The following is a 13,866-nucleotide window of genomic DNA, read 5'->3' on the forward strand; positions in this document are numbered from 1 at the left end:
TCAATAAATATTTTTTCTGTCTGCAACACTGACAAATTATTATTACACTGTAAAAAAATTTTTAAAAAGGTTTTTAACAATCATTATTCATAATTTACAGATATTCCCTGCTTGGTTAAATTACAGACAGTAATTAGTAAGACTAGTCACTAGGCAAAAAATAATAATTTATATGTTAAAAAAACATGTCAAAACTGTAAATAATGTCCACATCCAAAGTTAGTATGCTTTACAAATAAATAATCTGTTCTTTTACATTGCAGAAATGTAAATTATGCAATTTTACTGTGTTTAAATAAGCTTAAAAATATATTCTGCAGGTATTTGTCATCATTTTCACCATTTTTTGACAGTTTTTGAGTGTTAAAGTATTACATAATTTTTGGTCTGATTTTTTTCTGCAACTCCTGTTGCCAGATTTTCATTTTTTTGAACACATTTGTTTTACAGTGTACAGTATGTTTATGGTGCTGAATCAAACCATTTAATGCAACCTGACTCCCTGAAAATCCCACGTAGCTCTTTCAAAAAGGGAACGCGAACAAAGTATTCATGGGGTTTTTTTCATCCTAGAACTTCACATTAATAAAAGCTGCTGCAGCTCAGATCCCTGAACAGTCGCTTCTGCTGAGTCATGTTTACCTCGTAGATGTGGTACAGGTTGGATCCTTCATCAGGCCAGTAGTGGTAGCACTGCTTCACCCCGTTCTCCACCAGAGGCGTCAGCATGACAATGACCACGCAGCCATTCTCCCAAACCATCTGTAAACACAACACACAGGAAGGTAAACGACTGAAGGCTTCCTGAAGACCTCAACCTCCTGAAGGAAGAAGAGTTACTCATGCAAGGTTTTCACAGTTTCTCAAAAGTACAGATGATCCTTGTTCCTGAATGTTCTTTAAAAACTCACAAACTTGATTTAAATGTCAGGCACTCGGCCACTTCTGAAGAGTAGGAGTCATATTCTTGAAGTGGTGCTGAGCCTGCTTTGCCAGCTTGATCCAAAACCTCCCAAAAACTGCCAACGGGAACGCCGACGTGTGTCCTCACGTTCCCACTCACTTGGATATTGGTCCATAATTAGCTGAAATTTGGTGCTAGCTATCATTTTGGAAGGGAGCATGTGTCTTGGTTTTTTGGCGTCGGGAGGGAAAAACAATCTCGATTTGAACACTCCAGGACACAAGATGCTGACAGTTTCAAACTTTGGGAAGAAACTACGAGGAAGTCAAGCATCTTGAAAGTAATTGCGGCTGCTGTCGAGGCGGTTCCCTCCCCCAGCTGGGTCATTTCCACAGCGAGACCCGCCGCCCGGTCGTATTTTTCCTGCTGGCAGTCATATCCTCACAGCCGGAGGGTGGGCTCGCTCAGGAGATCCATTCCACTCTGATCAGAGGTAACAGTCGGCCGTTAATGGAAGCCATAAAACAAAAACCGCTCCCACATCATCGCTGTGTCGGATAATCAAGACGGCTGCATGTGCCATTCTGTCAGCGCAGCCACACCTTGACGGGGGTTTAACCAGCGCTAATTGCGTTGGGTTTTGAAGTAATGCAGCTCCTATTGCTGCACATCCAGAAATGTGACGGTGCACTTTTTAATTTTTTTTGAAGAATGGTGTTAATTTGCAGCAACTGACAGGATGAGAGGAGGACAGTTTCTGCAAATTATATTTAATCCCATATTTACCCCCTTAACTGCACACCATGCTCTTTTCTAGAGTTACAAACACTAGTTTTCTGATGATGTCGGAGAAGTTGTTCCATGTATGTGCTGTAATAACCTTGGCCAGCTCCTGATTAACCCTTTGATGCGCAACATGGGTCAAAAGTGACCCAAATCCGATGGAAAATTGGTATCTCCTGCCCCACACTGTGCATCAAAGGGTTAAGTAGCCTGATAAGACCCAGTAAAGCTGGTTACTGGGCCACAACACAACAAGGAGGCAGGATAAAGCCTCAGCAAAGAGAAAACACTTAATGAACCTGACAGGAATCCATGATGAGCAGCAGCACTGGCACCAAGATTTTAAGTAATCTTTGTAAAACTACACAACGGATATCGACCTCAGAGACACGTTTAATCATTTTGGGGCTTCCTCTACAGCTCTAATTAGAAAGTCTAATTGTTTTTTTTAAGGTCTAGGACTGTATATGGGTTCTTATTCCACTCCTGAACTCCAACTGGTGAATCTGAGCAGAAAAACTCACTGTATATGTATTTAGAGATACCACGGAATTGTAACAGTGATTTAGAGTATGGATGATGTTAAGGTCAGTTTGTATTTGCCTTCTGGAGGTCTGTTGCTGCAACAAACCAGAGATGGAGCACAGGAACAAGACAGCAAAGGGGAGAGAAATGGTTGGAAAATAGTGGAGATAAAGAGGAAGAAAGGCAATACGGACGGTAAAAGAAATCAAAATTTAAGAAAGAACTTATGAAACACGCAAATATGGTGGATGAAAATGGTAAAGTTCAACTAAATTTGTTGGTTTTCTACCTCAGACATGCTTTCTTCATCACAGCCCACAGGTTTTTGATACAACATTAATTCTAGCCTAATTTAGCCATTTCTTTATCACTTTTTATATGTGTTCTGGGTCACTGTCTTGTTGGAACACCCAAATATGTCCAAGACCCAACTGATGATTTTAGGTTTTCCTGAAAAAAATCCTTCATTATTCCCCTTTTTTGGGGGTAAAGTACTAGTACAGGATACTGCCACCACCATGCCTGATGATAGGTTTGGTGCTATAGTGATGCGAAGGGGGTTAAAGATCCTTTTTATGACAGTAAACATAATTTTGTCACATAGTCACTGACAGCTATACGTCTTTTCAGAAATACTACACAGTAAAATAACCTGTTTTCCTTTTTGGACAGGAGAAAACAAAATAAAAGAAAAAGCTATGTGATAATGATCAGAAATCCTGCGGAAAGTAAACAGGATTGAGGAAAAGTCGGACTCTAGTACACGACTTCCATTTTGTTCCATTTGAAGGCATCGATATTTGACGTCACCATCTGTGGAGGATTTTGTAATGAATGATCAGAGCAGAGAGGGGACCAGAACATGTCAGATGAACAAATAATAATGGAAAACATAGTAATCTGTTATATGACTTTAATCTATGGCAAAGACAAAATTTGGATTCTCTGGTTTTCAGGGCTTTGGGGAGGAGTTTTCTATTCAGTTAGACAAAACAAAAACTGCCCCATATGTGAGGAATTACAGGGTATAGTTTGTGTTTTACATTTCAACAGCAGCTCCACAGCAACCTGAGCTTTCTTGTTCTTGCTGCTCCTTCTACACGGTGACCATCGAATGCAGCAGAGACTGAACTCGTTTGACAAGGAGACCTTTTCCTTCCAGCGCCAAGCACAAGCGACACACAAACTTATCGATCTGCTGGTCTCAGATTCAAACCAGATCCAACATTGGAGAATGTATTGATTTTGGTTTGATGAGTGTGTGTGTGTGTGTGTGTGTGTGTGTGTGTGTGTGTGTGTGTGTGTGTTTTTACCTGCCAGAAATCAGCCACGGTGGACGGCAGCGGACCCTGAGTGGCGATGTAGGCCGGATTCCTGGGATCGTGATCCATCTGTGGGGAGAGAAAACGAGAAGAGATGATTTAAAGTTGTGAAGTTTGTCAACTTTTTGCACAACTAGAGTCTACGTCGACTCAAAAAAAATGTTAATTTTGATTATTTCACTTTTAGATGCGAAACCAAATCAAGAAGAAAGCTAATGTCATTAGTTTGAAAACTGGCCTCTGATGAGTTAAAAGTCAAAAACCCACACAGAAAAGAGACTTTAGTCAAATATTTTCCAAAGACACACAAAGACAAACACGTTTTATTCTAAGATACTTCAGTTTATTTAAGTGAACCACTTCAAAACTGTAAAAGAAATGAACTCCAAAGTCAATACTTAATAGAAATTAGGTTAAATTCTATAACTCATCTTAATTTTTTTGAAAAATGCAACGAATGTTTGGTAACGTTTAAATTTTGACATCTATGCTTACAGAAATAATATTAAACAGGAAAACCTGGGAATGAAGGCTGCATTCTTTTATTCTTGTATATGAAATTTATTCATTTAATATTAGCTTTATGAATACAAACGTGTAAATAAATAAAAAATATCTGAATGTTGATGAAAAACTCCTGCAGTGACCATGTTGCATTAATGAAACTGACCTCTGACTTTGATGAGATAAAAGTTGGGAAATCGCTCAAAAAAATAGTTCAGAAATCTCAGAATTTGATAGCAAATATTTTTCAATTTCATATTTAACCTGATTTGCTCTGTTCGGTCACAAAAGCCTCAGTGAAGTAAAAAAAAAAATAAATAAAAAAATAAAAAATACATTAAGAAAATGATAATAATCCACCAAAAATAATGGAAAATAAGCAATAAATTTTTCTGAAAAATTTTCCAAAGTTCATCTCACACAGACATGAAGACAAATGTGTTTTATTTTAAGATGCTTCAGTTTATTCCAGTGAAATTTGGTTAAATTCTGTAACTTATTATCTAAATTTTTTAGAAAATGCAATGAAATGTTAAGTTTTCTGAGCATTTGAATTATGAAATCTATGCTTAGAGAATTAATAACATAACATTAAAAATCTGTAATTGTAACTAACCACACAGTTACATTCTTAGAAACACAAATTAAATCTATCTTCATAAATTTATCATAATTTCACAATTATTTTGTATTCAGCTAGTGAAAGCGTCCTTGTAAATATGCATGTTCTGATATTATTAAAGTATTATCATAGTTTTTACATGTAATGCATGTAAATCAAACATTAAAGAGTCAAAAATATATCTAACAATTCATACAACATCAAAGCTGGAAAATTAGTTTCAACTATGGAAAATTATTGTATTTTATTGGTTAGTTACCCTTTTTTTCTTTTTTTACTTCACTGAGGCTTTTGTGACTGAAAACCATGTTCAATATTTAATTGGAAAATATTTGATATTAAATGTTGAATTTTCCAAACTATTTTATAATTCAAAAATCTATGCTTGGAGAATTAAAATAAAACAGCAAGTCCAGGAGAAGAAGGCTTCATTGTGAGCCTATAAATGAAACAATCTTTGGGTTTTCATGGAGTGAAACAGCAGCACCACCCGAACACGTTGGTTTGGAAAAACTCCTTTATTCTCATCCGATGTCTTCATGTTAAAAAAAAAAAATTGATTTGAGAGAGTAGCTGAGTAACTTCCTCAAGGATGCTTTGAAAAACTCATTTTCTATCGGCACTAAACTTGTGATTATCACATTTCAAATCAGGCAAAAATAATGAATCCCTGCTTCATTACATTCCACTGAATTAGCCTAAGTAGCTTAAGCTCGTTAGCGTCCCTATAAAGCCGTTTTTCTTATATTTGCAGCTGGAAGTTTGCTGCAGACGGAGGTGGGAGGTTGTACACGAACTCTTCCTTGACTTAATGAGAATTACAGAAGGATGGTGGAGGCATTGACGGGAGCTGAATGTGTGGGGAAGTGACTGACACTCCTGCCCATTACCATGCAAATTGTACGGTAAATGTAATAATTGGCGAGACCAATTTAGCTGGAAGCAACGACGGAGGGAAGACAGGAAATTTCTGGGGCTTTTCCTCTCTGTTCCTTTTGTGAATGCCAAACAATAATGCGCCTCTAATGAACTTAAAACGGAGTCACCTGGAGAGGGAAGAGGTGAAGCGCTAGCAGGGACTCATTAAAGAACATTTACGGCCACAGAGGAAGAGCAGCTGCATGATTGACTAAAATACGAGGACGTCTCTTATTACATATAGTTTTTGGTCCGTTAATTAGGGTCTGAGCACCAGCGGTGTAAGGAACCTCATGTAATGCATGGGTTTTTTCTTTTACTTTCTTCTTTGAACGACAGAAATACATTTTTGAGGCCCTAAAAATACTTGAACACTTGCACACACATCAGGACTGGCAAAAAATAAATATATTTTAAGAGGAATACACATGTATGAGGCAAACTAGCTCATTAGCGCCCCCTGCAATACTGAATCACGTTTCATCTACAGCTATAAGATTTGGTACACCCAAAACCCAACAGGAAGTCGGCCATTTTGAATTATGTGTCATATTTTGGACCAATTTTTGCACATTCTCAAACGCTATAAACGGAGTAACCCCGACAGAACTCAAATTTGGCCAGGATGTACACCAGGCATGTGTGATCAAAAGTTATTAAAATGCTCCCCAAAAGTCTGAGGGCCTGGAAATGTCGGTCCCTGGAATTTAGACGTTTCACCATGAAACAGGAAGTGATGTGTAACTCTCCTGTACATGCTCCCATCTGCCTCACACTTTACATGTGTGATCAGAGTCCTGCCCTGATGACATTCACAGGCTGATATACATTCACAGTGAAAGCGCCACCTGGTGGACAGTTTTGATAGGTCGCTATCAAAAAAGCCATAGCCATTTTTTTGAATACTTGTTTTTATTTTTTAATACTTTTTATGAAGCTGTTCGTTGTTATTTGTTATAAAAAATATGAAAAAATAATAAAAATAATGAAAAATAAACAAATGAAGAAATGTGACTTTAGATTTAATTTATTTACATTTTCCCCTATTTTTCAGAACACACGCCTTAAAAAAATTGTAAAATGACAAAAATAGATGAGTGAAAATAACTTTAAAAACCTGTAATTATGAAAACCCTTTTTTTTTGCATAAAAATATTCTGAAGTACATTTTTAAAAATCCTTTTTATTTAATAGCTGAAAGTGTCAAATTCAATTTTAATACTGTAAATATATTTGTAAAATTACGTACAATTAGTCACAAGTAATGGAAAAACAAATATTGGGTGTGGATTTTTAAATTTTTGTTGTGAAATGAGACATTGTTGTGATTTGGTATATATTATTATTATTATTATTACAGGAGTAATTTAATTATTTTTATGAATGTAAATATCATATATGTCTTTTGTTTGGATTAATTTGGATGTCTAGATGCTTTGTTTAGGTAGCTATGTAGAATCTAAATGAAACTAATAGAAAATACCATCAAAAACCCTGTAATTGTGAAAAAAGTAATTTTTTTTGAAAATTTCACAAATGAAAAACACTTCTAAAATATATTCACAAATGTACTATAATTTGGCAAATATTTTCTTTTTATTTAGTAGGTGAACATCTGTCTATTTATCTGTGTAATTATGTTTAAAACATTATTATTTAAGTAGTTTCATTGATCTTAGACATGTAAATAAACAATTTAAAGCCCCCAAAAATGCATACACACAATCTTGTTTAACACTGATAGAAAATGTATTGAAGTTATGGAAAATTACTGTATTTTTATGGTTATTTTCCATTAAATCCCAGTATTTTTTGTGTATGAGCAGCTGAATCGTTTTTTTCAGCAGCATGATGTCAGAGTTTGGTCTTTACTGACGTTCTTGTGGTTGAATTGAACAAATCCCTGCAGTCTGGTGATGAAATATGTTTAGTTTAAATGTCTACATGTTTAGTTTGGGTAAAGGTTTGACTGTGTGGAACATAAACGCGGCCAGAGACTGGTTCTCCATCCTGCCAACGACGCATTTCTGGGAGAAAGAAGAGTAAATGTGCAGAAATGCTACTGGGGTCGAGGAAATGAAAAGAGAAGGACAGCAAGGGAGGAAGAAATCAAGGAAGGCACGAAGGTGAGAAAATGGAAAGAAAATGCGAAGTCACGAGACGAGGAAAGCTGCAGACTGAACGCCTCTCTTTTGATTTGGTTCTGCCTCCGCTCTGAGCGGAGACACGATGCTTCCCGACGTCTCCAGAATTGAAGGCCGACATTGACGACGTTGCAAAAGGACAACTGTCTGGCTCTCCTTCACACACTGCCACTAACGAGGAACAAGAGTGGAGGCTGTAACAAGGGTAATTATCCCTGTTAATGGCGTCTTGTCTTTCCTACGGAGGGAAGGAATCAGTGTGATGAAGTTTGACGATGAAGCTGACTGTTGCTCCGGTCTGACGTCTGACAGACGGATCAGTTGTAACCTGAGTCCACATATTAGGAACTAAAACTACCTCTGCTGTTCTATTAGAGACACAAACTGTATCTTTAACAGGCACTTCTTGTTGTTTTTAATGCCTTTGTTAGCCTTTTCCTGTGACTTTTATCCACATAAACTGTTGTTGTTCTTCTTCTTCTTCAGGTACGTGTCCACTAGAGGCCTTTTTCCTGCATGTAAACGCACCGCATCCGAACATCACCCGCATGGTGGGCGGTCACTAGCGGGACACTACATGGTCACATGACAACACTTTCAGCTTCAGTCTGACAGATGCATCGGACCAACATGGCGACTCGGCTGCAAACCGTCTCTTTTATTTCGCAAACACTTTAGCGAGAAGTATTTCTGAAAGCATTTGAGGCAGCAGCTGAATCTGTCCTCGGTTTACTTCACCGATGGCCAGTTTAGACGTTTGAGGAAAGTTTCGCGATGCGTCGGATCTCCGCACGCCGCATCAAATTTGCATAAAGTAGAACTCGAGTCCACTTTATGCGCTGCAGCCCGCTCTGGGTAAACACACCGGATGGCAGCTCAAAATGCACCACATGCTGCATGCTGGTCCGGTTGTGGTGCGTTGGCATAAACTGGACTCCACTTCTAAATACTTTTCACTGAAGTGCTTTCGAAATAAAAGAGAAAGTTTGCAGCTGAGTCGCCATGTTAGTCCGATGCATCTGTCGGACTGTCAAGCTGAAAACACTGTCATGTGACCATGTGGTGGCCCGCTAGCGGCCATTTTTACATGCAGGAAGAAAATGCATCTAGTGGACATGCATCTTTCTTCTTCTTCTTCTTCTTATTATTGGTATTGTTGTTATTACTAGTACTGCTATCATCATTATTATTATTAGTAGTAGTAAAATATAACTCACAAGTGTCAAAAAATGAGTTTGTACTGAGTTAAAATGTGTTTTTTTATTTGTTAGAAAACATATGAGTGAAATAAGCAGTCAGTGCTTCGTTATTTCTGCCTTAAAGCTGCAGCGTATCAATGACAGTCTTTAAAACACTGATTCAGACTTCTGAGGTTTTCATATTCAGATTTTTTTTTCTATTTTTATTTTTCTATTTATTTATTTTAATTCTGTAAGTTTTTACTTTATTTATTGCATTGTTCATTTTATTCTCTTTACAGTTAATTTACCTACTTGTGTATCTAATTTATTTGTTTACCATTACTATTATTATTATTATTATTTTTAGTCTAGTGGTTGTGATTTTATGCTTTTTATTTTCTTTTACTCTGCTTGTTCATTTCCTTACTTGGATGTGGCATTTTACTATTCTATCCGGTGGTGTTGTACAGATTTTTTGTGAATATTTATTATTATTATTATTATTATTATTATTATTATTATTATTATTATTATTATTATTATTATTATTATTATTATTATTATTATTATTAGCATTATTATTAGCATTATTATTATTATTATCAGCATTATTATTATTATTATCAGCATTATTATTATTATTGTATTATTACTATTAATAATATGTAACAAAACTGTGTCTCGGCACAATCTCATTTTTTCTGCATTTACCAAACTCAGAAATTCCACATATAGCATTTATGTGTATTTTTTTGTTTATTTTGATGTTTTACAACTGATGTTCCAACATTTTTGCACCTTACTGGTAGCTTAGGGATTAAGAGAGGCTGATCTTATCTTAAACATGAATTACTATATATTAATATTACAACTTGTCACTGTGCAGCTTAGAGCAGTTTTACGGTGTTTAAAGTTGCCGCTGAGCTGGTGTACAAAAACAAGCAGAGACTTCATAGATCTGCAAATTCCTGTTGAAGCAATGATGTAAAGTTACATCTACACCATTTTAGGACAAGAAGGGATTAGCTCCATTGAAAAGTATCTGCTATGTAAGTGATTTTGAGACACAGAGATGAGGTTTCAGGGGTCAAATCAGAACCAGAGAAGGATTTTAAGCTAAAACAAGCAAAACCTATTGTGTTTCTAGTCGTAGTTCATAGAAAGCGACTTGTTTCAAGCTTAAATTCTACGACTGAGATTTTTCTTTTAATTAAAATTACCAGTGAAGTTTCCAAAAGCGTTGTTTTTTACTCTGCATTAAGTTGCTGCGAGGCTGAAGCGAGTGGAGATGAAATCATTTGCAGTCTGACCCACTTTCTTCAGTGTAACTCTTGTCAATCTTTAATCAAAAAAAGCCAATTTAAGTGTCAATAAAGGCTGCGAGGCTGATTTAAACTCGGCGTTATCAGCACGCGACATGCATCACAATGAGTGGATGTGTGTGCGACGCGTGATTGAGCGGTTCGTGGGTGATTGATTATGTCTTAGGAAGTGTGTGTGAGCGTTTGATTGAGTCTGTTTTGGACTAAGTGTGTGTGTTAAAGGAGAAAGTAAGTGATTGATTGTGTTTGTGAGTAAGTTTGTGCAACTCAGTGACTGATTATGTGTGCATGTGGCCACATCATGTGTTTTTTTTTTTAAGCAAAAAAGGGCAAACATGTTATTTTTAATTGTGACAGGACAGAGAAATGAAACTTTCACTTTATATTCTCATATTTAATGACATCAACACACAACAAATAGGACATTTGGAGCAACTGTGGCTAAAATATCTGCAGAAAAATCCAGCATGAAGTTATTTTAATTTGACGTTTTTATGGTTTTCCATTGTTTTTACCATAACAAATGCTTCGTTGCCACTAAAAATGATTGGGTTCTGGTGATCAGTAGACTTCCAGCCAGGAGACTCAAGTTTGACCCCAATCTTAGACCAATATTAGTCTATTTTTAGTCTATTTTTGACTTCAAATCCATAAATTGTCAGAAAGTACTATTTGGGTGAAATAAAAGTTTAAAAATATATGTCCTTGAGCAGAAAATAGTCTTCATGGGTGGAATAAATTTTTAGAAACATAACTTTTCAATTAGAAATTACTATTTAGGTGGAAAAAAACTTCAAAAATGAAAGTCTATTGACAGGAAATCGTGAAAAAGACAGCAAGAAAGTACTATTTGGATGGAATAAACCTTTAAAACTATATGTACTTTGACAGAAAATGGTATTCTGGGTGGAATAAACCTCTAAAACTATATGTACTTTGACAGAAAATGGTATTCTGGGTGGAATAAACCTTTAAAACTATATGCACTTAAACAGAAAGTAGTATTTCGGGTAGAATAAATCTTCAAAACAATAAGTACTTGAACAGAAAGTAGTATTTTGGGTTGAATAAACCTTTTAAAACAGAACTTCTCAATTAGAAAGTACTACTTAGGTGGAATAAACCTTTAAACCCATAAGTACTTTGACAGAAAAATATTATTCTGGGTGGAATAAACCTTTAAACTCGTAAGTACTCTGACAAAAAATAGTATTTTGGTTTGAATAAACCTTCAAAAAACCTAAAACCTGTTCATTAAAAAGTGCTATTTAGGTGGGATACATTTTCAAAACTTATGTCTTTGAACAGAAAGCAGTTCTTTGGGTGGAATAAACCTTTAAAAGCATAACTTTTCATTTAAGAAGTACTACTTAAGTGGAAAAAAACCTTCAAACATGTAAGTGAATTGACAGAAAATAGTAAGAAAAACAGCAAGAAAGTACTATTAGGACAGAATAAACCTTTAAGCCCACAAGTACTGTGATAAAAAGTAAGATTTTTGGTAGAATAATCCTTCAAGCCAATAAGTACTTGAACAGAAAGTAGTATTTTGTGTGGAGTGAACCTTTAAAAGCCTAACTCGTCAATTAGAAAGCACTATTTAGGTTTCATAAACCTTTAAAAGTATATGTCCTTGAACGGAAATTAGTATTTTGGGTTGAATAAGCCTTTAAACCTTTAAACCCAGAACATGTTCGTCAAAAAGCATTATATAGATGAAATAAACCTTTAAAACTATATATCCTTAAATAGAAAGTAGTATTTTGGGTTGAAAAACCTTTAAACCCATAGGTACTTGGACAGAAAGTAGAATTTTGGGTTGAATGAGCCTTTAAACCCAAAACCTCTCAGTCACAAAGTATTTTTTAAGTGAGGTAAACATTTAAAACGATATCTCCTTGAACATAAAGTAGAATTAGGCTGAGCAAACCTTCAAACCCATAAATACTTGGACAGAAAGTAGTATTTTGGGTTGAATAAGCCTTTAAACCTTTAAACCCAGAACATGTTCGTCAAAAAGCATTATATAGATGAAATAAACCTTTAAAACTATATATCCTTAAATAGAAAGTAGCATTTTGGGTTGAATAAACCTTTAAAAAAACTAACTTATCAATTAGAAAGTACTACTTAGGTGGGACAAACCTTTAAAACTATATGTCTTTGAACAGAAAGTCGTATTCATGGTTTAATCAGCATTTAAACCCATAAGTATTTTGACAGAAACTAATTTTGAGTTGAAAAAAAACCTTTAAACCCAATAGTTGTTAGTTATAAAGTATGATTTAGGTAGGATAAACCTTTGTAACTCAATGTCCTTCAGCAAAAAAAAATGTCTTTTTGGGTTGAATAAACCTTTAAAAACATAACTTGTCAGGAACAAAGTACTATTTCAATAAAATAAACCTGAAATCTGCAAGTACTTTGACAAAAACTAGTATATTGGTTTAAATAAACCTTCAAACTCAAAACCTGTTCGTCCTTGTGGCTTTTAATAAACTGTTAACAAATGAATTAAGTGTAAAATTCATGAGCTTAGAGTAAATCTAGCAGAAGAACACGACCACGTGTTGGACTGGATTCAAGCTTTCGGCGTCTTTGTTGTGACAGGAAATTGAAAAAGTCTTTCATGAACTCTTCAAGTCTGGGAATGCATTTAATGTTTTGAAAATCAGAAGGAATTTCTGTGAATTACGACCGACATACCTGCTAATAACAAATGATCTACCTAACTGTCTGGTGAAGCAGCAGCAGCAAAACGACGTCCCAACATTTCGTCTTCGCTTCGTCTGCAGAGGAGATTCCTTTAAATAGCCTCAGAGTGCACCGTACATTAACGTATAATTTATTTTTAGGTGGAATAAATCTTTAAAACCATGACTGGTCAGCAAGAAAGTACTATTTTGATGGAATAAACTTGAAAAACTATAAGTAATTTGACAGAAAATAGTATTCTTGATGGAATAAACCTTTAAACCCATAAGAACTTTGACGAAAACTAGTATTTTGGTTTGAATAAACCTCAAGCTTTTGGTGTCTTTGTTGTGGCGGGAAATTGAAAAAGTCTTTTATGAACTCTCTGGTTCTGGGAATGCATTTAATGTTTTGAAAACCAGAAGGAATTTCTGTGAATTACGACCGACATACCTGCTAAAAACAAATGATCTACCTAACTGTCTGGTGAAGCAGCAGCAGCAAAACGACGTCCTGAACGCCTCGTCTGCAGAGCAGATTCCTCTAAATAGCCTCACATTAACGTGCATTCGTTCTCTAATATTAGCGTGTGCGTGGGAGGCGGGGATGCAGGCGTGACAGTCGTGCATTTGCGTGTGTGCGTGGGCGTTTGCGCTTCACATGTGGAAACATGCACAGCGTCCGTTTTTGCATTCGTGTGTTTGTGACACTTGACAAGGTTGCTGTTTTGTTCCTGTGCAGTTTTGATTTGCTCACAAACACACAGACACACAGACACAGACACACACACACACACACACACACACACACACACACACACACACACACACACACACACACACACTCTGCCACATTTTGGTGCGACGCCCGGATTTGAAATGCATGGCGTTTCTGTTGCTTTTAATGGAATACCACTGTATCTGCCTCGAGGGAGACGTAAAGCTACT

General features: G+C 35.9%; 1 protein-coding gene across 1 annotated transcript in view; it reads right to left on the reverse strand.

The window, feature by feature from the left end:
- LOC111563883 (receptor-type tyrosine-protein phosphatase N2-like) overlaps positions 1 to 13,866 on the reverse strand; it is a 268,035-nt gene that overhangs the window by 38,496 nt on the left and 215,673 nt on the right. The window contains exons 17-18 of the mRNA XM_055014499.1: positions 3,526 to 3,603; positions 643 to 762 (exon numbers count right to left, since the gene is read on the reverse strand). Of these exons, the coding sequence (XP_054870474.1) occupies positions 643 to 762; positions 3,526 to 3,603 (198 nt within the window). The remainder of the gene's footprint in view (positions 1 to 642; positions 763 to 3,525; positions 3,604 to 13,866) is intronic.

This window comes from Amphiprion ocellaris, chromosome 10, assembly GCF_022539595.1.
Source record: "Amphiprion ocellaris isolate individual 3 ecotype Okinawa chromosome 10, ASM2253959v1, whole genome shotgun sequence".
NCBI classification, from domain to species: Eukaryota; Metazoa; Chordata; class Actinopteri; family Pomacentridae; genus Amphiprion; species Amphiprion ocellaris.